The sequence below is a fragment of the Chiroxiphia lanceolata genome, chromosome 6 (genome assembly GCF_009829145.1).
Source record: "Chiroxiphia lanceolata isolate bChiLan1 chromosome 6, bChiLan1.pri, whole genome shotgun sequence".
Taxonomy (NCBI): domain Eukaryota; kingdom Metazoa; phylum Chordata; class Aves; order Passeriformes; family Pipridae; genus Chiroxiphia; species Chiroxiphia lanceolata.
The window spans coordinates 19923912-19947442 of record NC_045642.1 but is presented as its reverse complement, the minus strand read 5'-3'; the positions used below and the strand labels follow the sequence as shown (position 1 = coordinate 19947442).

Genomic DNA, 23531 nt, shown 5'->3' with positions numbered 1-23531 from the left:
GGATATTTCATGCACTGCTCTGTGTTTTTCATTGTTTTCAAGACGATACCTAGGAGTTTCATTCTGAAGGTGGATGATGTCTTATATTTAAAAAAAAAAAAAAGTTATTTTAACAACTGCAGAGATACATCAAAGCAAATGAAGTGGAAGATTTGCAAAAACCCTGCCCACTGAAACGACAATGTGTAGAAGAATACGCGTTAACAGACTTCTTGGTAAAACCGCAGTCTGAATCGCATGGCAACGAGGAAATGTTACTGTGCCGTTTTCATGGGGATTTTCCTTTTCAGTTTGCGGTTCAAGATGATTGATAAGTCACCAGGATGTGATAAACTGGGGCTGACAACAGGGACCGAACTAGAGGTTTCACAGTGGATATAGTTTTCATTTGTTTGTTTTAATAGAACATAGGATTTACATTTATTATAAGAACTTAGTTCTAAAGCTTCAGGCAGATACATATGGGTAAATGTGTCCTTATAATTACAGATTATTTAATCTTATGCTCCTGAACAGGAACAACCACTAGCTTAGCACTGATATCTACATTTTGAATATTATCACCTGCTTTAAATGCGTGTTAGTAATGAAGTAGAGAAAAGTGACATATTAGAAACAGATGAAAACCTGTTTAAAAAAAAATCCTAGTAACTCCAGGCAAATCTAGAAATTGGGTCATATGAGTCCTAATATCTGAGGAGGTCTGGACAGTCCACATCTTATCTTTCAGTTCAGACCTATCTCCAGTTATGCCTGTTTTTTTTTAATTGTTTCTCAGGAAAACTACTTCATGGTTAAATAAGAATGCATATTTTACTTCTTGACTTGAGGAAATGCCCTCTGAATACAAAATTTCCTATGGGATGGATTCATGAGGCATTTCAAGATCCAAGAAATTTTGTCAACGTATACACTAAGTTAGCCCAATTACTGCCATTTTGACATCTGTGAGAAATTAAATGTATAAAAAGTATCATTCAGTGATTACCTAATGCACTACAATACACATGGGCCTGGAAGGCATTATTATTTGCTGAGTATTCCACCTTTTTTTAGAGTCTATTACTAAAAAACTTCATTCAAGCAATTCGCAGCCCAGGCAACTGTAACAGGATACAGAGACTTTCGCCTTTATGTCAGAAGTTGGACTAAAGCCCGAGTCAGTGATGAAAACCGCTGGATAGCTGTTTGCTAGGTTATGCAAAATGATTCATTAATCCCAGCCACAGTCACTAATAGGCACGTGTCGACATCATTAAAACACACCTATACTTGAATCCCTCAGGGCTTGATGAGGAAAGGAAAATTGTGCTGGGAAAATAGGACTCAGGATGATTACACACTGATCAAAATTTAGAAGTCAAATTCTGCAAGATCCACGTGAATTAAGCAAACTTGTGTCTGTGCAGCTGCAGTCCTTTACCATCCCAACAAAAAAGAGTCAAGGATCAAGCAATATGTGTAATCATTCAGTGTGGCTGGGTGCTGTTTTTTGTTCTCCCAGTTACAATATTCTTGTTCTGTCAAACACCATTCTCTAAAGAGTAGATAAACAAATCTGGAAATAGGCCACCTACACCACAAGCAAGGGTCTTCCAAATAATGACAGTGAAAGTAAGTATTTACAGGTTCTTGGGATTTGTCTGATGAAATACTTTCTTTGGAGTATTGCCAAGTTGTGAAACTTACAATGATTTATAGGAAATACATTTCCAGATTTTATGAGAATAAAACACTTTTTTGGCTTTCAAAGTACCCCTTGTGGATATTGAAATTAAACAAAATAAGGGGTTTGTTTTTCAGTTTGAAACTGCCTTTCATTCTGAAACTAAAATAATTAGTTCACCCAAAATAAAATGAAATAATTTAACAAAGTTAAGTTCAAATGTTTACATGGTTGCAATACATATAGATAGTTTAAGGAACCTAGACCAAAGTTTCCCTCTAGAGTTTTTTAAAATGCCTTATTTTCATTTCAGTTTGGCATAGAAAAACATTCTAAGCCTTGAAAATTTTAATGGGACAGAAAAAACCCACATAACTATATCCCTAACAGATAGCCGATATTCTGGGAGAAGAAAATTCTCCATGCACCTGGCTTATTATACAGTAAAGTCCCAGAAAACACTTTAAAAGGAATTTACCTGCATGTTTGCAAGGAGTTCCTGCTATAAATAGAGACAACATATTCTTGGTGGTTGGGTGTGGTGACAAAAAAAGTGAAGATGACTCTCCACAGATCCAAAGGTATACAGTAGACCTATCTTTGAAGTTGTGCCTAAGCTGTTTCTACTACACAGTTATATTTTAGTACCTAGTGACTCAGTCTGAAAAAGCAAATAAGAGTGTAGCTTCCTCACTTTTCTGGGTGCTGCTAACTTCATAAAAAGTCATGAGACAGCCTCGCTAACCTTGAGGTCCAAGTGGATGGCTGAAGCGGGTTTCTTCACTGAAGAAGAGAGATGTGGCTGGAGGTACACACAGAGGCCAGACAGGGATACACTGCAGTAGAAGGTTCTCCTTTCTCCACCAAATGTTAAGATGCATTCCTTACATTTCTGCATTACTTCTGGAAGTGCACAATGGAAATGGGATGTGGGACAAAGCTCAAGCTGTTGAGCTCCTTCTAAATTGTTGTTCTCAAGGAATCTGCCAACTGGTTACCAAAGTAATTGTATCTGTTTACTGATGGGCAAAAATCTTAAATCTGTCAATTGATAGCCCTCCTCTTAAATCTCTTAATTTAAGAAAATGGGGGTGGGGGTGGTGCTATTTATAAATCAAGCATTCATAGAGTCACTCAAAATGCAAGAAAGTACGAGAAATATGCTTCACTCCTTATCGGTTGCTGTAGGAAGACAAAAGCTCTGCTAACGCCTCTTTCAAACATACTTTATCTGCTTGGCAACTGTTGTTCTGGTAAACATCCTGAGTGAGCCTATACTGTGTCATCACTTATGATAAACTTCCTTGCTGATGACATTAATATTAGTCTTTTTGTAATAGTTTCACTCAGTAGGGAGTTGAAAGTTTTCAGACTCCACTAGAACATGGTACAGCTGTGTAGCACCTCAGGGGAAAAATTGCAGGCAGTGAAATCATAGTCTGCAGTTAGTTATCTGATATATCCCCCTCAAAATGATGAAAACATAATCATCATTGTCAATACTAGGAGAGCTTCAGGCTGTACAATGAGTATTCTAACCCCAAAGGCTGAGTAACAAGGACTGTGAAGAGAATCAGTTGGATCCGTTCCACACAATCCAGGTGAAGAAACACATATGAAACAAGGCTGGTGAATAATAATTGAAGCCTGATATTCATTGTTTGACTGATTTAGTTATTTGGGATAAAAACAGTTGACAAAGAGAGTTTCTCAGCAGACAGATCCCCAGCCTGGAGCTCAAAAGGGCCTTATGCCTATTTCCTACTTTGTCGCCTATCCAATGAAAGAAAAGAACCTCAGGAATCTTTCCAAAAGCTCTGAAAGCTAGCCAGTTGAAACAAAGATAACATTGCTCTGGTAGGCACACTGAAAAGAGGAAGGCTGTTAGAATACGCCTCACAATGTAAGACATGATCTATAGAAGTCAATGGTAAAGTTCTTATCCTGTTTTAAATCAGTGCAACCTTCTGATGATGGAAGACAACACTGTTACACCCACTGCTCCATCTGGTTTTTCCCTAATACAAGAAGGGCAGGGATCCCATGGCCTGTAACCAGAATACCTGGGCAAGCAGGCAACTTCTCCTGGAATTTTTGTGGCAAAATGTTTCAATTTTCTGGACTCTGTATAACTCTATCCATCCATATACTAGAGTTTCAAGAATCTTGAGATTTATATTGAAAATGCTGACTAACAAGTAACTTTCCTAAGATGTATGCAGGTTATTTGTACCTTAAGCTACATGTACAGTTAAATTTATTCAAAAATTTTTATAGTCTTGGTTTTGAATCTTTTACAACTGCTTTAGTAAAAAGATATGTTTAATAACTAGAGTTTGGAATTAACATTAGTATGTATACAATTCTGATGCTACCACAAGTATGGTAGAAATAATGATATGCCTCTGGTTTAATATATTTTTCCCATTATTTTTTTTAAAGTTTATTTAAACTTAACAATTCATGAGAGGCAGTGACAATTCACTTGCCTGAGGGAAGAATGAGAAAGCAGCATTGGCAGTGTGGCCTTGATATTCTGTGATTTCAAATACTTCATTCAATCTCACATTTAGGCAGTGGAGATACATAAAGACAATGCATTACAGCTTGTGTGCAATCCTCCTTGAACAGTGATACATTATTGTCTCCCAAAAGTGTTGGAATCATTGTGAAGCCAGTGCTTTTGCTGTGATTCTTGTTGATTCTAATAATCTTCTATCTTAATAAGCTATAGCTGGATTTCACAAAACAATCCAGAACTAAATCAATGTTTGAATGGCAAATGATACAATGGCAGACCTCAATTCGGGTACAGTGAGTTTTATGAGATTGGCTCCATTTTGAGCAAGAGTCAATTTAAATAGCAAATCAGGAATATGCCACCTTAATAAACAGAAAAACCTATAGTTACTAATTTATTATTAATAAAGCACAATATTTTTCCCTCACAAAGGGTATTACTTACTTCACAGAATATTCTGAATTGGAAGGGACCCACAAGGATCATCGAGTCCAGCTCTTAAGTGAATGTCCCATACAGGGATCAAACCCACAACCAAGGTGTATTAGCACGATGCTCTAACCAACTGAGCTAATCTCGGGGTTAGGCATTACTTACTTGAAGCAAAATTCATCAAGTTGTTTGTCATGTGCACTAGACAAAGCATCTGTCCTGGACATAAGAGTACAGACTGGGTGAACAACTCACTAAGAGCAGCCCTGATGAGAAGGACTTGGGGTTCCTCATGAATGAAAACCTGGACATGAGCCAAGTTGGTGTGCTCGCAGACAAAAGAGTCAATTGTATCTTGGGTTGCACCCAAACAGTTGTGGCCAGCAGGTTGAGGGAGGTGGTTCTCCCCCTCTACTCTGCCCCTGTGAGTGAGACCCCACCAGGAGTTCTCTGGGGCTCCCAACATGAGAAGCACATGGACCTGTTGGAGAAAGTCCAAAGGAGGGCCACAAAAATGATGAGAGGGCTTGAGCACCTCTCCTACAAAGAGAGCCTGAGAGAGCTGGGGTTCTTCAGCCTGGAGAAGAGAAGGCACTGAGGAGGCATCATTGCAGCCTTGCAGTACTTAAAGGGGGTTTATATAAAAGAGAGAGAGAGACTTTTCACACAGGAAGAGAATGATAGGACAAGGGGGGACAGTTACAAGTAAAAGAGGAAAGATTTAGATTAGATGTTAGGAATAAGTTCTTTACTGTGGGGGTGGTGAGGCACTGGAATGGGTTTCCTAGAGAAGCTCTGGATGCCCCATCCCTGGGAGTGTTCAAGACCAGGTTAGATGGTGCCCTGAGCAATGTGATTTAAAGAGTGGAATCCCTGCCCATGGCGGGCGGTTGAAACCTCATCATCTTTTAGGTCCCTTCCAACACAAACCATTCTGTGATTCTATCATGTCTCTTAGAAACAGCAGAAGTAGCTGACAAAATGTGGAACCACTTTTCCAGGTGATCTGCTACAAGTCATTGTGCATAGATCTTATTTGTCTTTCTTGAACAGTCTAAAAGTATGTCTTAGACACATCTCGCTATATGATTGCCTGGAACTGCTAATTCATTGACTCTTAAAACTACTTCCTCTGGAAAGATGGGAGATATTGGGACACCTCACAGTACAGAAATCAATTCAAGATACCCAGCAAGTAAGTTAAAAAGTAGAAGACAGGATCATATTAGTCATGTTGCCATGACTATCAGTGTGGATATATTTGTATCACTTCAGGGGTGGAAAAAAGGTGTTAATACATTGCCTTGAAACTGCTGTGAGTCAACAGTAATATGATGGTGACTGGTGTCAATAAAGCGGCATGACCTGAGCACTATGAGTAATAAACTCAGAGAGATGACTGATACTGTTAAGAAATTCAGTGCAAGTCTGAAAAAAATTGTTTGTAAGGGTTTAAAAAATTAGGAAAATACCTACTCTTACTCATAAAGAGCATTTTCTTACACAGACTGTTCAGCTGAAGTAAGGATTGCATAGCCAGACTCAATGATGGATTGCCAAACAGTAACGAAAGAGTTTCCTGTTTTTATGACAACAACGTTCAGAGAATGCTCTGGTCCTTTGTGCTCTTGTTTATTTCTGATCCAGCAGAATAATATTTGCACAAGGACATTTTTCTTAAGATTAATAATAATGCTTCTTTCAGTTGAAATAGCCCTGTATGTGAAATCATACCTGATTTCTGAAATTGAAGCAAAAGAGGCACAAACCTTGTTGATGAAACACCAGCCTGGCACTTTGGAGAAAATGTTCTGTTTACGGCTACATTGCTTTCTCTCTGTTTCCCTACCTGTGAGGTTGGGATAAAATCACTGACATCCAATGGGCTCCAAAAATCACTAATTATTATTTTCTGCTGTCCACATGTTTTTCAGGTCACTTCTTTCTCAATAGTTTTTACTCTGTTAAATAATAGACTTCAAGTTTTAAGTTCTATGGTAATTTAAACCCATTAAGCCTGACTCCAGCTCTGCTGAATGTGTTGATGAAACCCACTAGATAAGGCACCAGTTCCCTCTAGACCGTGTGATATTTATGTGAACTTCATGCAATGCAAGAAAAAGAAACACTACACAGAACAAAATTTCATCAAACAACCCTCTATTTCTGAAGTGATACATTGAGAAAGCATATGATATCAAATCTCTTTCAAGAAAAATTCAAGTCCTTCTTCTACATTAGTAATAAGAACGCAGCAGGTGACAAACAGAAGGAATACATCTCAGACATACTTTGGAGTCAAAATATGTGAATGTTTAAGGTGCTGTAGGATATATTGAGGAGAGACCACTGTGTTTTGTTACTAATGCCCACCTTGAGCTTTGAAGATGTGGATGTGTATCATCAAGTAGATGCTATCAATAAACACTTTTATAGGTTATTAATGGATTTAAGTCTTGCTGAGCCCAAGACTTGCGATGCTGTGGCTATGCTATATTTATTGAATAGGATTGTGACAACATAGAAGCATTTGAAGAAAATAACATTGTCTATACTTTATTTTGAAGGGTAGCCTAGTCAGTTAGAGGTTTTTGGTTTGTTTTTGTTTTTTTTTTTCTCCTTGCTCTGTAAAAGAGATTAATTAGAGAATTTATTCATTTGCAAATACAAAATCTTGGCTAGAAATTCTACTGATCTCTAAGGGCACTATTGCAACATTTTACCACTCCTGAATTGCTCTGTATGTAATATATTGTTTACTCTACACTAATTTACATAGTTCTGGTACCCACTGGCATGTGTATAAGTAATTTTAGTTGTTAAAAAACATAAAAGGAGAAGCAAAAAGATCTCCAGCCCCAGAAAGTTATACAAACTACTTGTTATATGAAATACCTGGATTAAAATATACACTCATCAAGGCATTAACAGAAAACAAATTTAGATTCAGTCATGGGTCTTAACAGTCTCGAAGTCAAAGGATATGCCTTCTCCTCAAAAACTGGACAAGTGGGTTTCTCTCTAATCCACATGAACCCACAGAGACAGAAAATACTATCTAGCACTTAGACCTAGACATTCCCTGAAAAAAAACGCCTAAATAACTGTGCTGATCTTACCCTTCTATGATGCTCTAAAATTGCCCCTGCTTAACTGTTTTAAAAAAATACTTAATGTTGCGCTCTGTTCAGTGTGAACACAAGCAGTATCACAGCTAGATAATGTGTGAGACTTGGCAGGTCAAAGAGATGTTGAGAAAATAAAACAAAACTACTGTAATCTTTTCCCACCCAGCAAGCAGCCAGGAAATAGAGCCATAAGAAAAAAAAAAGAATGAATGGGACTGACTTAATAGAAATGTCAGGAGACACAAAAATCATCACACACACTCGTAGGAGAGCTCTGTAACATTTTACACCACAACAATGAGCAAATGGATACAGGGTTTTCTGAGGCAAGCCACAAAAGCAGGAAAGAAACTAGGCAATCACCATGGGAATGTGTCTTACATGCTCAAAATGTCTGCCTGTTACTACTTTCAATACAAGGATTGTTAGTTGGATAACCACCTGTCTAAAACCTATTTACTGATGAACCGGAACCACAAAGTATGTCTTCTCAGGGGGCTATAAAATCATTTTGTTGCATTCTGGAAAAGAGGAGTTTAAAAGTTTAGTGCTCAATATGCAATCTCAAGATGGGTATTCTTATTTTCTGTGCTAGAAGAGCTTTTGCTCCTCACAAGATGAAGTTACTCTTACTAGTGCAATGTAAGAGTGCTATTTTTTTCATACCAGTCTTACAAAATCACTGGATGCTCATGCCCTATTAGCCTGATGTTGAACAAAATTACAGTGTGCCACACAGCACAGTAGGTTGAAATAAAACCTCCTAAAAATAAAAAATATGCATGAGTATTTTCTTGTCATTCAAGTCTTCTCTGAGACCTGTCTCTTGAAAGAAGAATGTGGTTGTTACATTTTATTTTGCTCGAGAATTCCTAAGCTGATGAGCAGAAGTTCTACTGCATCAAATGTATACAAGTTTCTATCACAAACACAGGGTGACAAAAGTCTATCAGATTTATTAGACTGCTTCAGTCAGATGTACCAGAGAGATGGAGATGTATTAGTGGGGAAAACAGTAAACAGGTGTGAGAACTAGAAAAAGTTGTTAAAAAGAAGATGTGGGCATTTGAAAGATATACCTGGATACACGTAGTGGCTGCACAGTAATACTGAGCTTGATATTCAAGCTTCTCAGGACTTGTAAGGTTCTGGCCACAGGGCTTTCTGGCATTGTGACCAGATAGGTGGCCCACCTTCAGGTTAGAGACGGTGGGTCTATTCTTGGATCCTCCCCTGACTTGCTAAGTCATTTTATGTCTCTCAGCATTTTGCTTTCCCAGAGTATCAATCCTTTATGTACAAATACCTCCAAAATGTCAAGAAGACAATTGATATTTATCACTGGGAAGTATTGATTCAAACAGTAGAGAAACATGACTAAATTTAAGGCACCATTCTTCAGTTAATTATTAAATAGATTTTTAAGTTCTTGAACCTAAAGAAGTGTTAAGTTTGACAGTAGGGTAAAAGATGTAAGTCAGTTCTCATTTGCCAGACAACTTCAAACATTCATAATCATAAAAAGACTAACCTTGAATAAGAACTTTCTAAGGAAACTCTACTTTGCATTTGCTGTTGTCTAACAGGAAACATTTGCTATTGAGTTGAAAATAGCTGCCAGTCTTCACTGCATATATAGATAGCAAACACACAATTAAACAGGATAAAACTGTCAGAGCAATAAAGGATGTTATATCTAATTATTGCAGCGCTGCTATGGGAGAAATTGATTCAAACAAAATACAAATTATTTCACTTCCATGTTCTAAGTGTTCCTATATACCAAATTTATGCATAAATGATCCATAGGAACAGAGAACAAACCCCTACATCTATAAATATGAAGACTCATTGAAAAAAGAAGCTTTTTTTCCCTACACTTACATGCCCTTGCAAATGATGGAAAAGGGAAAGGACACTTAAATTGATGGAAGACACTTAATCAAGCAGAAGGAGCCAAAATAGGGAAGTGAGTGAAAAGAAAACAGTAATATATGTTTAGGCCTCACCCTCAGTGTCTTCGCTATTAATGAATCATAATTAGAAAATACCACTTTCCCTTGAACCTGCCCAGTTAAATACTCCATATTCCTTGCGCAGAATGTTTTTCCAGAGCACCGGGATGGAGTTGGGAAGACCTGGCTGTCCTTAGCAGTGACATCTTGTACCAATACCTCAGTCTCCTCATTCTGTGATAGAGACACTTCACCTTGTCTGTAAGATGTGAGTTGGCTGGTGGCAAAGAGTAGGTAAATCACTACCATCACAATCTCCCCTACAGAACTGTTGGACTATTGCACTTTCATGCAGAAAGAGCATCTTCCAGCCTGCTTGGTCTGTTTTGAGTAGACATGTGGGCTCTGTCTGCTCTCTGAAAGCAGCTGCAGCCACACTGCTCTGGCACGCAGGATACCAGTCCCTTGCTGATAAGCCTCCCTGGTGGCAAGATATGTTCTCTCAGAGAGGCTGCCAAATTAAGTCTGATGCTTGACTTTTAGACCCAATTTGGATAGCAACTTGCTCGCTGCCTGGACTGAGCTAACTCAGGTCTGCCCACAGGGTTCTGGGTGGCCATAGAACATACACTGAGCTTCAGTTAACCTCTCACTTCTGTATGGGAATCCTGCAAGAAACTATTCATTACAACTACCCACACATACCACACCCTGCTTCTTTACAGACACCTATCCATTAACAAAAATAACAATAAAAAAGCCCCCTAGGGAAATACGCTTCTGAGAACCTGTTTTGCTAACATGCTGTCACTGTGAGACATACCTAATTAACAAAAGCTATGCCACAGCAACTTTTTTTTTACTATTATATATTCTGTCAGAGGCAAAATCTTATTTATGAAGGCAGGTATTTAGAAAAACAGACATTAATTGTGTAGTTGATGATTGCAAGCTAATGCCTTTTCCTAGGCAGCTGTCAGTCTGTACCCTGGCAATCTCTTTTATAGCTGTCTCACACTGCTTTTGGAACAGTAAGTACCATTAGCAGAAAGAGAGATGGAAGTCTTACTACAGCTGCTGTGTGTCTGACTTTTTTCTTTTTTTCTTTTTTTTAAGATGCAACACAGTCTCTTAAAGCTTCTAGCTACTGAGCTAGGTCAGTCATCAGTAGAAAAGAGAAAAAAGCGAAGCAATGTATTTTTCAAACTCCAAATGTAAGTAAAATTTGTATCTTCCCTGTGATTTTTACTTTGAATTGGCATACCATGCTTGTGCTTCCATGTTAGTAATTACTAAAACTGTAGATTGTTCTTCAACTCCTTTTGGTCATTTTTGTTGGGTTGGTTTGTTTGATTGTCTGTTTTTCTGTTTCACAGTATGAGAATTGAACATTATTTTACTGAAATAAGATTGCTGGATTATATAATGTTGCCAGTGTTGCCATGCAGAGGAACTGGAAAGTCCCAAAGCCAGTGCTTACAAAAGAGAGTACAATTATGTTCTTAATTGAAGACACAGACTCAAAAAATGACTGCAGGTTTCGTTAGGCAGGAAACAGTCACGGAGGCTTGAACTTTAAATTGAAATTAGCTGAACTTTCAGTCTGACTGGAAAGATTCTCCAAGGAAAACCCCTCTTTCTCTCCGTTGCCATTTCACATTATCGCCTGCAAACTCATTCATATGATGAGCTGCTCTGCCGTCCCTTGGGTGGGGGCAGCTCCAGCAGCCGCGGCAAGGGAGGAAAATCACAGCCAGCTGCTACTGATATTACTGCTGATGCACTGTGGGGAGGCTTGTGATTGAGCAGGGAGGAAACAGATAAACAGTCAGGACTGACACAATCCTCTCTGCCACCACTATTGGCAGCACCCATAATGGTCACTGATAATTACAGTGTCTGATAGCTTTGAAATTATTATTACCTCTCTGGGAGCGAGAGACAACAGCTGAGGGACTTCTGGTCTAGTCTGGAAAATGATTAGCAGCTACACCAAACTGGCCTCACGCCTACAATGATGGATAACCCATCAAGAATGGTCCAAACCACCAGGTATATCACAAAGAAACCCTGACAGGCAAAGGCAAAGAGCAAAATAGACTGTGGATGTGAGTTTTACATGGTAGCAACTTGGAAGTTTGAACTTCTCTAGTTTAAGAATTCAGTTTAATGCTGAAAAATTAAATCTGATAAGCATGCTCTCAGATACCAGCTGATGTTAAATATGATGTGTTTTGAACACCATTAATTGTTCCAGTACAATGTTGTATTGTTTTCAAAGTAGGCAAGATTACTGTGGTGGATCATGTTTGTTTCAGGATTATCCTCTCTGTGAAGTTATATTTCACAGGCAACTATGTACATTTAGCCTTGGTCCTGGAAAAAGCAGGAGAGTTTTGCTGAACTCCTTCCCTTGCTCTCTCACATAGCATTCTCTTGGGAAAAAAAAAAAAAGACCAAAACCAAACAATGATTTACCAATAACAAAACACATGTCATATCGTCTTCTATTTCTCAGCTGTATTTTCAAACATTTTTCCCTTCGTTCTTGAACAGAAATATGAGGCAAGAAGACCAGAAAGCAGATAGAGAAGCCTTTTTACAGCATCTTTGGAATTCCAAAAAACTTTTAAATTCTTGGACTGATTAATTCTCTTCTTAAAAGCTCTACACTGTTTTTTCTCTGCTTTGCTACAGTGCATTTTACTACCAGTCAACTACATTCAGAACTAAAATTATCACATCTTTTCAACAAGTATTTTAGCAGTAATGACCTCATGGTGTTTATCCGTCTATCATCATCTCATCCTGCTGGCACATTCTTAATACAGTAGAACCTAATGCATGTATAGGTGACAAATGAATAACTGCAATATTCATACTGTCTTAAACTCAGGCCTATAAAAGTCATGGGAACTGTTCTGAAAAGAAAGATATGCCACGTAAGGATGAACATTTTGTTTAACCTTGGCTAGAGTTACTAGTGGTTTTAAAAGCATTTACTTTGAAAAGTTCTTCCTCAATTGCATGATGCTATCTGTCCTCATAAGGCCTTTCTCTGACTTCCTGTTTTCAAGGTAATGGCTCTTCATTGTGGTGAAGAACACCAGTAACTAAAGAATCATCAAACATTTCTCCAAAGACTGCAAGACAATCCTCTGCCATGGTTTGTTGGCTCTATGTGGGAGAGTATTTCAAGGAGAGCTATAGAATCCTTCCACTAAACAATGATGGAAAGGTCAAGTGAATGCTAATAAAGTCTAGTTACTTTGTAGCTTTGGGAAAACAGCCAAGATACACACTGTAAGGACTGAGTGAAAATAAACTAGCACAAAGAGGTTCTTCAAACTGCTTTATTTAAAAATTTGGAGGATAGATACATAAACCAAGAGGCAGGCAGGTCTCCTCCTTTGTGACTGACTGACAGCTATAGCAGCACTGCCTCAGAGCCTTACCTTGTAATGGGACTCTGGACAACCTCTCCAGCGCTAACAGCTAAGCTCCTCCCTCCCACTGGTAGACTCATTCTCCCTCTTTCCATTTCATCTTTACTACTACTTCTGTTCCAGTTTCTTCCAGTTTGGTGGTCAAAATTGTAGGATTTGCTTTATGTTAATCAAGGAACATTTTGGGAGAAACATTTTTACAAATACGTAGTGCTCACTGGAGAAAATGAGCCCCAGAAACATTCACCAAGATGTCAGCATCTGTATCCTCCTGGATTCAGACTTCTTAGACAATGAAAATCAAGCCAACACCAAGACTACACCTGGCTCATGTATCAGTGACAGTATGGTCACAGCAGCACAGAACTCAGGATGAATAAGTTTTTCAGCTTTCTCTGCATCTGATTTTTCCTTCTGTAATCATGTTAGCAGTAATACCTGGTCCTCTTTAATTTCATGAAATTCTGTACTAAAAGAATCAAGATTCCAATTCAGGAGTTTCCCAACAGCAGTGACTATTAGTCTGTGATACACAGTAAAATTACTGGCTTAAAAAAGGAACCACCACCATCAACTGCTGTTTTGAAGTCCTTACTGACTGCAAAGTCGTGCTGGAATGTAGCTCACACCAACTAAAATATATTGTAGCTATAGTCTAATACTTTACTGAGCCATTAAAGAAACATATACCCCACAGGGGTTTATGTTTCGTTTGACATACTTTTTCTAACTATGCTGAAGACTAGGTTATGGGGCTTTATGTTATGCCTCACTGTAAAAGTGCATTACTTCCAGAGTCAGTGCAGACCCTGATTCTTTAGGACATTCCAGGCAGCATGTAAATTAACAATCTGTTGAGCAGTTGGTAAACAAATAATTAAAATACTTATATAGCACACAGACTTGGACCAAGCTAAGGTTTTAAACACATCTCTGACATACTTTATTTGTATACAGTAGTCCTTCCTTGCTCTTAAGGCATTGTCCATATAACCTGATCTTAGCAAGAACATTTTGATACAACAGACACACACTTTTAGACTGAAAAGCAACGAGGGTGCTTCAGCTATCACAGATGCACTGGGAACTTGTTCACTCTGACACACCCATTCACAGCCCGCCAGTGCTGCAACCATTATAGAAGTATCCACTGCTGCTCAAACAAATTAGATATATATTTACCATACACACACGTAGCCCTTGGGTGACAATGGACAAGAAAAATGTATTTTGTTAAACTCCTAGAATTGATGAGTAGAAAAATAATGTAGAAGAGCAATTGTTATCCCCAACCACAAAATGCCTTGAGGCACTTACAGTCACAGTGAGAGTCTGTTAGAAGTATGGTCATTTCCCTAAAACATGGTTGAGCCTGCACTATGTGAAATTTTAAAAGCTTTCTGTCCTTTTGGACACAGAATTTTTATTTTTTTTCTGTATTAACATTTCATTTTTAAATACAAATATTTGAAGCAGATAACCAAGCTACAGTAAGTTAAACAACTGAATTTTGTGGTCACTTCTAACCCCCTTTGTTCCTAAATCTCATCAGTCAGCTCTAAAGAAACCTTAGAAAGTCAGAAACAAGCATGTTTGGCATAAAAGCTCGTCACATTTTAGTCACAGATCACTGCAGTTTTGCTTCTGTTCAGCTGTGTCCAAATTCAATATGTATTAGCTGTTGGTTCAGCTCTTGTAAACTCAAGAATGCAGTTGTTGTGTGCTGGGGGGGGGGGGGTGTTCACCCCCATTTTGCCCTTCCCCACCTTTTCTCCATAGTCTGAAATGGAGCTGGGAGAGCAAACTAAGTACGTTAACAGCAGTCACATTGTCAAAATGAGCTTTACCAGAGCCATTCCAAATTCCCTAAGGTAGTTCTGTTCTTGAACTTCACTTTAATGATGTACAATTTACTTTTTACAGATCTGGAATTGCCCTTTACAAGCAATACACAGCTTTCTGTGATTGTACAGACCAGCACAACCGAGAGTACAGTTCTAAAGCATCTCTAGTAACACTCAAAAATAATAAAACTATATAGATGCAAGAAAGCTGTTAGTTACGTAGCAGAAAAGCACTTGCTGTCTGAAGCATAAACTTAACATTCATAAGTGTTTTCATTCATAAAAAACTTACGTGTTTCTGCTAGACAAAGCTTCAACAAACATAATCCAAAAGTCGCCCATAAGGAGAAGTTGGCCATTGTTTTCTTGGAAGTGTTTTGCAAAATCCAAAGATCCTTGCAAGCTGCAGGAAGAAGAAAAGCCCCGACGCTTGTTAAGCCCGCAGTCAATGAGTCTGAAGTTTGCTGCACTTTTTATTCTGATTCAAAGGAACTGAAGTAATGACATAACTGGGAGGGGGAGCTCCATCAAAAGTCACACCCATATTGCAACAAAAGTTACCCAGCAGTAGGAGAAGGCGGGGAGGGGGGGGGGATGTGGGAGGGGAACCAGTACTGACTAAGCAGCCACACTTGAGTTTTAAAGAGGCACTAAACCTCTTCTTCTCACACAAGTACATTCAAAAATTATACTTATTGTGCTTGCAGGAAAAATTGTGTAATCTCTCCTGAGTTAGCTCAAAAATGCACTGTTTGTTATGAGCTTTCCCTCCTTCGTTTTAAAATCTCTTCATTATTGCAAAAAAAAGCATTAGAGATTATGAACTCCAGCAAAGCATCTATAATAGCCTAGATTTTTCCCAAAAATATTATGCTTATTTAGTCCCACCTCACCATTTTCTTTTTTTTTTTTTTTTTGCAGGTCAATTTAGACCAAGTAAAATGCCTGCTCTACAATGAAGCTTTCTGCAATATTTTTGCTAGTTGCCAGAGGACAAACTCATGCAGAAGGTAAGTTAAGGCAGTTCAGTCTCCCACAGCATGTCCCACAGGCTTCTCTTCACAGGCTGCTCCAGCAAGAGTAGTAGATAATGCCAGTGCCAGCAGTGATACTCAGGATTAAGGTCGATATTTTATTGTACTTATGGCATAGAAGGAATTATTCCTTGTATTCCCAATTCACAAAGCAGAGAAACAGGATGAAAAGGTATGACATCTTTGATGTTCAGACAAGGTCTCAGTTCCTGAGGGACAGATGTTCATTGTAGTGTGGGGTTTTGCATGACTCTAGATGCCACATGAAGTCCCTCGTGAAAACCCCAAGGCCTCTGCAGATAAGCAAAAGGGGTGTCTATTGTGTGCCTTAACGATTTCCAGTGGTGTCTCCACGCACTGGCCCCTCCTCAGAGCTGCAGAACTGCAACAGTGGTTTGTGTGCCGTGGAATGAGGGGTTTGTCAGGGATCACCAAAGCCAGCACATCTCACCTTTAACAACCAACATGTGGCAATGACTGACAGCCAGTAATGCTCTGATTTCTGTTTCACTTGCCAAACTTGGAATGAATACTCCTATATCAGATTAACATTTTGTCGATCTTCCCACTTGAAAGAATTTTCTCATTAATTTTTAATCTCTGTGAACACAAACAATGGAAAAATACAGATAGGTCTTTCCAGCCACAAGTATAAGAAGTTCACATAAAGAAGTTTTCAGGACTTTGCCTTTTCTTTGACTTTTGACTTAGAGATGGCTGGCTATCCTTTCCTCAACCAGCCAAATTTTTACAACAGGTTCCAACAGGTTTTTCCTACAGTTCTAGAATATCTGATAGACAAAGTTAAAGTGAAAAATCTTTCCTTAAAACACAGGGGAATCTTTTCATTAAGAAGCTAGCAACTTTGAAATTACAGATAAAACCCATTTTCTTTAGTTAATATACTACTCTTTCTTTTGAAAGAAATGGCTTCAAAAGCAATTAAAAAGCAATCTCCTATATACCTTAGTGTTTATATTAGTGGAAAGAGAAATATTTCTATGAATTCCTGTACATTTATATCTATAAATGTTTTGGCATGAAAATACATAAATCAAGTTTAGTGGGACTTCAAATGCTGGTGCACAGTTAATAAACGGATGAAACAGAAGAACTGAATATTTAATTAAAATTTAGATAATTTTGAGTCTTATTTCTGATGAACATAAATTACCTCTCTGTTAATGTCCTGTGTCTATAATTATAGAGAATTAAAAAAATGAAACATAATCAGTACTTCTGCACGTGTTTGGCAGATGTGAGTGGTATTCCACTTTGGAAAGACTCTGTCTTCTTTGTTGCCCTATAAAACCGGGCTAAGATTAGATGCATTTAGACAAGGTGCATGAAGGTGCTTAGTACCCAATACAAAAGGAAAAGACAGATGTATACAAGAAAAATAATTGATCACGGTATGTCATTTCATGCAATAAATCACAAAAATAGTAATGAGCTGTATCTATATAACGTAAGTTTTTCCATTTCACATTCCATCTGCCTGCTTACACATCAACCTGAGAAACACATTTGCATTCCAACAAAAAAATGACAAAAAATACTTCCTTCTTTCCCACCCAAACATGGTCAACAGATGTTGGTCTGAGGTAGACAGCAGATCAAATTTAGCCTGGCTGTAGGGCCTAATGCTACCAAGAAAATTTAGTCAAAGGAGATGTACCACTCTGGAAAAAGTGGTTTGGGGGTTTTCGATTGTTTGTTTGTTTGTTTGGCTTGGTTTGGTTTGGGGGATTTCTTTGTGAGAAATATATAACTTTTCTTTTAATTTGGGATAATCTTAATACATAGGAATAGAAAAATCTAAAGCAAATCTACAGCTGAAGAAATGCAGCACAGCATAATTTTAAGTGAGCCTATTAATATAGTTAAATATTTGAGCTTTAGGAACGTTTTTACTCCCTTTGTAACAAGCAGCTAAAATAGTGGCACCAAAAATTTGTAAAATAATTAATGGTACCAAACGAATTAAGTTTTCAGAAGAGAATGAAACAATAAAACTAAAAAGGATAATCCCCTATCATTTTAAAAAGTGTTTTTCTGTGATGACTTTGACACATTGAATACTGAATCTATGATGGCACAATATAGTACAGCAAAGCCAAAATAACTCATTTGTGATTTTATCACATATGTGAGCTGTAGTCAGCACTAATTAATTTTGATTAAAAGCTTATTAGGGAGTACGTGTTGCAGCCCTAGAAAAGGAACATGCATAGCTTACAGTGATATAAAAAGACATTTTTGTGAGAATTCCCACAGAGGAGGAAAGTTTGGCCTGGCTGAACTGAAAGACCAAAATTCCACTGAACTCAGTGGGGCAGCCTCTCCCTGAATTTTATTATGTGGACAGACAAGACAATGAATGTATCTGAATGAATCTGTAGTTATGATGGAAAAAAAGGTACCAATGGAGATTGATTTCACTATCAAATAGGAACAACTGAAAGAAGGGTAGAATGGAATTCTGTTTCTGTGAACATAAATGGCATTTCTCTTATGAAAACCAGAAATTTATGAAAAAGGAAGCTCATAATTTGAAATATTTTTTCTATTATTAGCAGAAATACTTTTTTTTTTTCAATTAAAAAACAGTTTTCTGAACGTATTTTGGTAGATATTTCAAGCCTGTTATGGGGAGTTGAAGAGCATAGTCTTGGTTAATATAAAAAGCACAGATCTCATTAGGTAATTCTGGTCATGGCCGTGCATATTTTGCATAGACTACAGGTGATCTGTAAGACTGGCTGAAAATCAGATTTGGGGGAGCAGGGAGGATTTTATACCCACTTATCTGTAATATCAATAAAATATGTTATTTCTAATAAGATTTCCTCCTTGTCCCTAGACTGCAATCTCGTTTCCTGCATTTCAGACTGGATTCAATTTCAGACTAGATTTAATTTTCATTATCAATCCTGAAAACAGGTTTTGTAATGGAAACGGTTGTAAATGCTTCAGTGTGGTAAACCTTGTACTGCACACTTTTCTTGGGCTCTGAGAGCTGATGGGAAGGCGTAAGAAGAGCCTGTGCCGGTTTAAGCAAGAAAAGCTGCTCTTTTGGCTGGAGGGCAAAGCACTCCTTTGGGAAGTTGAGAGCCCGGTTCTACTCCCATCAACCTTTTGTTCCTAGATGTAATTTACAGCCTGTGTCCTGCAGAGAGTTAGGAAGATGAACAATGGTTCCTACTTGTTTACTTCTAAAAAAGGCAGCAACCCAGATTGGCACCTACCGTGTGGATTCATCAGCCTGTTTTACTGGTTTGCCCCAGATCCCTAAACAACTCACTAATCCAACACAGGCAAAAATTAACAGCCGGAATCGCTCAAGTAGGCCCTAGGAAACACTTTGCAGCAACGTTTCTCCTGTGGCAGACCTTGTGGCCCCATCAGCTTTCTTGCTCCTAGCACCACCCCAATGCACGTAGTCCCTGGCTGACCACATCTCCCAGCAGTGCACAGGCAACAAATCACAGTGCCAGTCCCCACTGGCAACTTTAACACCACTATACCCAGTTAGTTACTATGTTGTTGCTGGAGACTGAGCAGGAAACCTGCACACAGCAGCTGCCACCAGCTGTCCAAGCGTGCAGCAGAGACACACAGAATGCATTAGTGACATTTGAGTCATAAGCAGCTGCGTAGAGGGCTGGGGGTGGGGGGAATACAGGGGAAACTGAGGGGAGAAGGGAAGACGTTCTCTATAGGTGGCTTCTGTCTGTGTCCACCCCTCCTTCCCCCTGGTAGGCCTTCCCAGCACACACCATGCAATAAGACCCTGGGACTGATATATCTGACCATGAGCTGCCATCTTTGTGCTAAGCATTCTCTATTCCCACTTTCATTTCTTTCGTTTGCAATTACACAATAGGTAAATCAAGCTTATCCTAAGCCATCTCTGGGATATACTGTTTCTCTCCTCCCTCACTATCCTTCTCACTGTCTTTCCATTTTCTTCCTTTTGATTTTGCTTCTTGATGTCTACTTTGACTTCTCTCTCCAGTCATTTCTCCTTTTTCTTAGACCCCATCCTTTCTCATCCACTTGCCCTTCTATGCAGTGTATTGGAATTATTAAATAAAACATTTAAAGCCCCAGAGGAGCAGGTGAGCTTTTCAAAATACAAACATTCACGAAACTCAGGAAACACTTCCTATTTGCATAACCAAACAGTTAACCGTAACCTACAGATAAATACTTAGGGGCTCTTATGCCTAATATGGACCTTCCTGGAGCTATTCAAAGTCAAAGGAGGTTTTCTACTGATTTTGAGGAATTTTGAAGGAAGCCAGCTGTAAACAGTGTTTGGTTGAGTCCCAGCATTTATGTTATGATAACTCTGCATACTGCGCTACAGGTTTCCCCTGTATATATATAATCTGAGGATAGAGGGATTACATCAGATTTATAGGCACTGATAAAATATTTTCCTTTCTAAAGAAAGTAAACCCCAAATTTTAGTTGGAACAATTTCTGTTCACACCAGCTCTGTTTGTACCAGTCTTGACATAGCCACATTTGACATAGCCACATTTAGACTGTGCCTTAAATGTAGCAGTGCGGGAATGAATACTTAAGCCTACCTTTTTCACCCACAAAGAACACTAAAACTAGACCTTGCCCGTATATAAACAGAAACTTACTGGATTTCACTAGGTCTCCCTGTTAGTCAGTTTTATGACCCCTGTCAGAGGTGGAAGGGAAGGAAAAGCATCCTAATTTTAGACCATAATAGGCATGTTTGTTTTTGGAGGCAAAGATTCTGGCTGTTTCCAGTGTCGCTCTAGGAGGGAAGTTGCAGGTGTGTGCACATCATAAGATGAACAGGGTGACGAGACTGACAGTGCTAGGTTCTCAATTGCTAAAATATCTGGGTAAAATACACACAAAGCAGTCTACCCCCCCCTTTATATTGATTTAGGGAATGCATTGCTGCAGCAGTAGCACCTTCTTCCTCAAATGGGCAGTCCTTTTGCCTTGGATGTGAAGACATCAGCAGCAACCAACATTTCAAGACCCTCTCCCCCACAAATTTTTTTTTTTGTTAGTTATGAAGGTTAAACATAGACAGGAATCAATGACCTTGGCTCCTCCTGGTGCAACAGCAGCAGCTTGTTTCCTAAGGCTTGATCCTTTCTGCCTGGGCATACCCAGACAAAGCCAGTACTGCTGTCTCCTTGAGCTCAATGCTAAACAGGGAACCTGAGGAGATCTCTCAGGTCTGAATGGCAATAAGTTCCCCTCCTTGGGTAAAGAATGTGTAAGGCAGGAAAATCTTGCCCCCTGCCCTGTTTTCCCTTTGGAGCTTAATTTCTGAGCCCTACATAATATATGTTGGAATTGTCAAGTAAAAAAGCCTACGACTTTTGAGGGAAGTGTAATCTATAGTGTAAATAAGCAAAGAAGGTAATTCTGGGTGACTGCAGGCAGGAGTTTTGTGTGAGGCTGGGACAGAGGCACAGAAAATAGATTTCATAGAATTAGTGAGACAGAAACTCTGGTTTTGTACATTTCCATGTGCCTGAATTTCTGCTATAGAAATAGATGAGGAAGGAGCTGAATGCTATTACAACACAGTGAGTTTTTCTTAGAAGTAGGATTTGTCACACTAGACTGCACATCCACTGCCTACTTAACAACTTGGTTTAACTAATAACATTTTAGATTTTAAAAATAAACACTCATTTGGGATATTATTACATACTTGGTAAGAGTTCAGTTATGGATTAAGTTTCTTTCATCAGAAAGAAATTCATACCTAAACAATACAGTTGTGTTTGAGAATGTTTCTCTGTTACTGGCCAAAACCTGATATCACTTTGGTTTATTTGCTTCATCTTTTCTTTAAGAATATCAAATGACGATAACTAACCAAATTTAAGGAGAAATATTACCATGATTATGATTTTGAAAATGTGCTTGCATTCAGTTGCAATCCTTTTGGGTTGCCTTTTTAGGCAATGTTTGTTGGACGTGTTTGACAGGATCTACCAGCAAGAGATATTAACCAGACAGAAATTCTATACAGAATAAAAGCAGAAATTCAATGTTTTATGCAATTGTAAATTACAAAATTTGTACTATCACGGTATTTATATAAATACAATAATCACCAAATTACACAGTATCACATAATCATAATTGCTAAGCAACTCCATATCCCCATATCATCTTCTAGTTCCTGAATACTACTTTTTCAGTAATTTGTGATTCACTGAATAAAAAACATTTGTTCAGGAATTCATCAGATTCTTCAAAATAATGCATGTCTAAAATATTTTCAATGTGTTCACGAACAATTAATTTGCAGAAATGTACAACTGGCAATAAGTAAAGTATTATGAGTTATTTGTTCACTTTTAAAACATTACTTATATTGTCTAAATATTTTACTGAAGTGTTGGAAGAATTAAGCAGGTCATGTCTGAACAGCTTTTTGAACAAGTTGGATCTGGAAAGCTATCAAGACTCCTTCAGACGTTAAAGTTTCAGCCAACTTGCACTGAATTTACAAGAAATTGTCTGTGTCTGAGTCATCTGAGATTTCAAAGACGTGATATGAGAGCAAACTCAGTGATATAAAAATGGATATGAGAACTAGCAAAAGAATCTGTAGTTTATCTGCTGTCCATTGTATCTGAAATCTCATCAGTAAAAAGTCCCTCTTCCTATCTTTTGCAAGATACATTAAGATAAAGAAGTTTACACACATAAAGATTTAGCTGGGATTCGTACTCCACTCAGTTTGTTTTCTATAACCAACCCTTCAATAATTGTTTCAATAATTTAATGAAAATTTTCCCTAGGGGAACTGGTAGGAGAGGCAGAGATAATAGAAAGAATAAAAAACTGTTCTGTTAGACTGATAGATCTGGTACCAGAATAAACTCTGCACACCACTATATAGCAAGCAGGAACTTCTAGCCAATACCACAAAAAGAGTATGACACTAAAAAGGTGTTTGAGAGTCTTGAGACAAAATGGAATGTGTTGAGCGCACTCCTGCAAAGATTCTTTCCCTTATACAGAAGGAGAGTCACTGTTTGGTATTAGCTAGCCCAGGATGGATAGATCTACATCATCAACTCTTACAAATGTATTACTCCCTAAGTGATGAATTATACAAAGCATATCTCAAGGGGCATAGATGTGAGATAGACAGGCTATGAATGTTCAAGAGTCTAGTTCAAATACAGATATGAGGATACTAAAGCTTATCTCAACTATGTAAGGATTCCTTTTTAACTTCTCCCTCCTGTATTCAAATTCAGTTCTTCTATCCTAGTCTAGCTAGTTTTTCCTCTCTTCTTAGTCACACCTTTCTGTACAGGCAGATATCTGAAACTCAGTTCACATAGTCTAGTCTTTGCTAAACTTAGCAATTCCAGAATAGTTTGCACGTTTTCTAGCTTTAAAGAACTAACTGAAGCACTCATAGAAACCTGGGAAACAAAAAAGTAAAAAATACACCCTACATCGGCAGTCACACG

At 38.3% G+C, this 23531-nt stretch overlaps 1 protein-coding gene across 4 annotated transcripts in view; it reads right to left on the bottom strand.

Moving 5' to 3' along the window:
* The window catches only part of CD44 (CD44 molecule (Indian blood group)), a 52842-nt gene extending 37308 nt beyond the window's left edge, over nt 1-15534 (bottom strand). For all 4 annotated transcript variants that reach the window (XM_032691882.1, XM_032691879.1, XM_032691880.1 and 1 more), the window contains exon 1: nt 15285-15534. In XM_032691882.1, the coding sequence (XP_032547773.1) occupies nt 15285-15351 (67 nt within the window). In that variant the 5' untranslated portion in view covers nt 15352-15534. The remainder of the gene's footprint in view (nt 1-15284) is intronic.
* Nucleotides 15535-23531: the final 7997 nt, after the last annotated feature.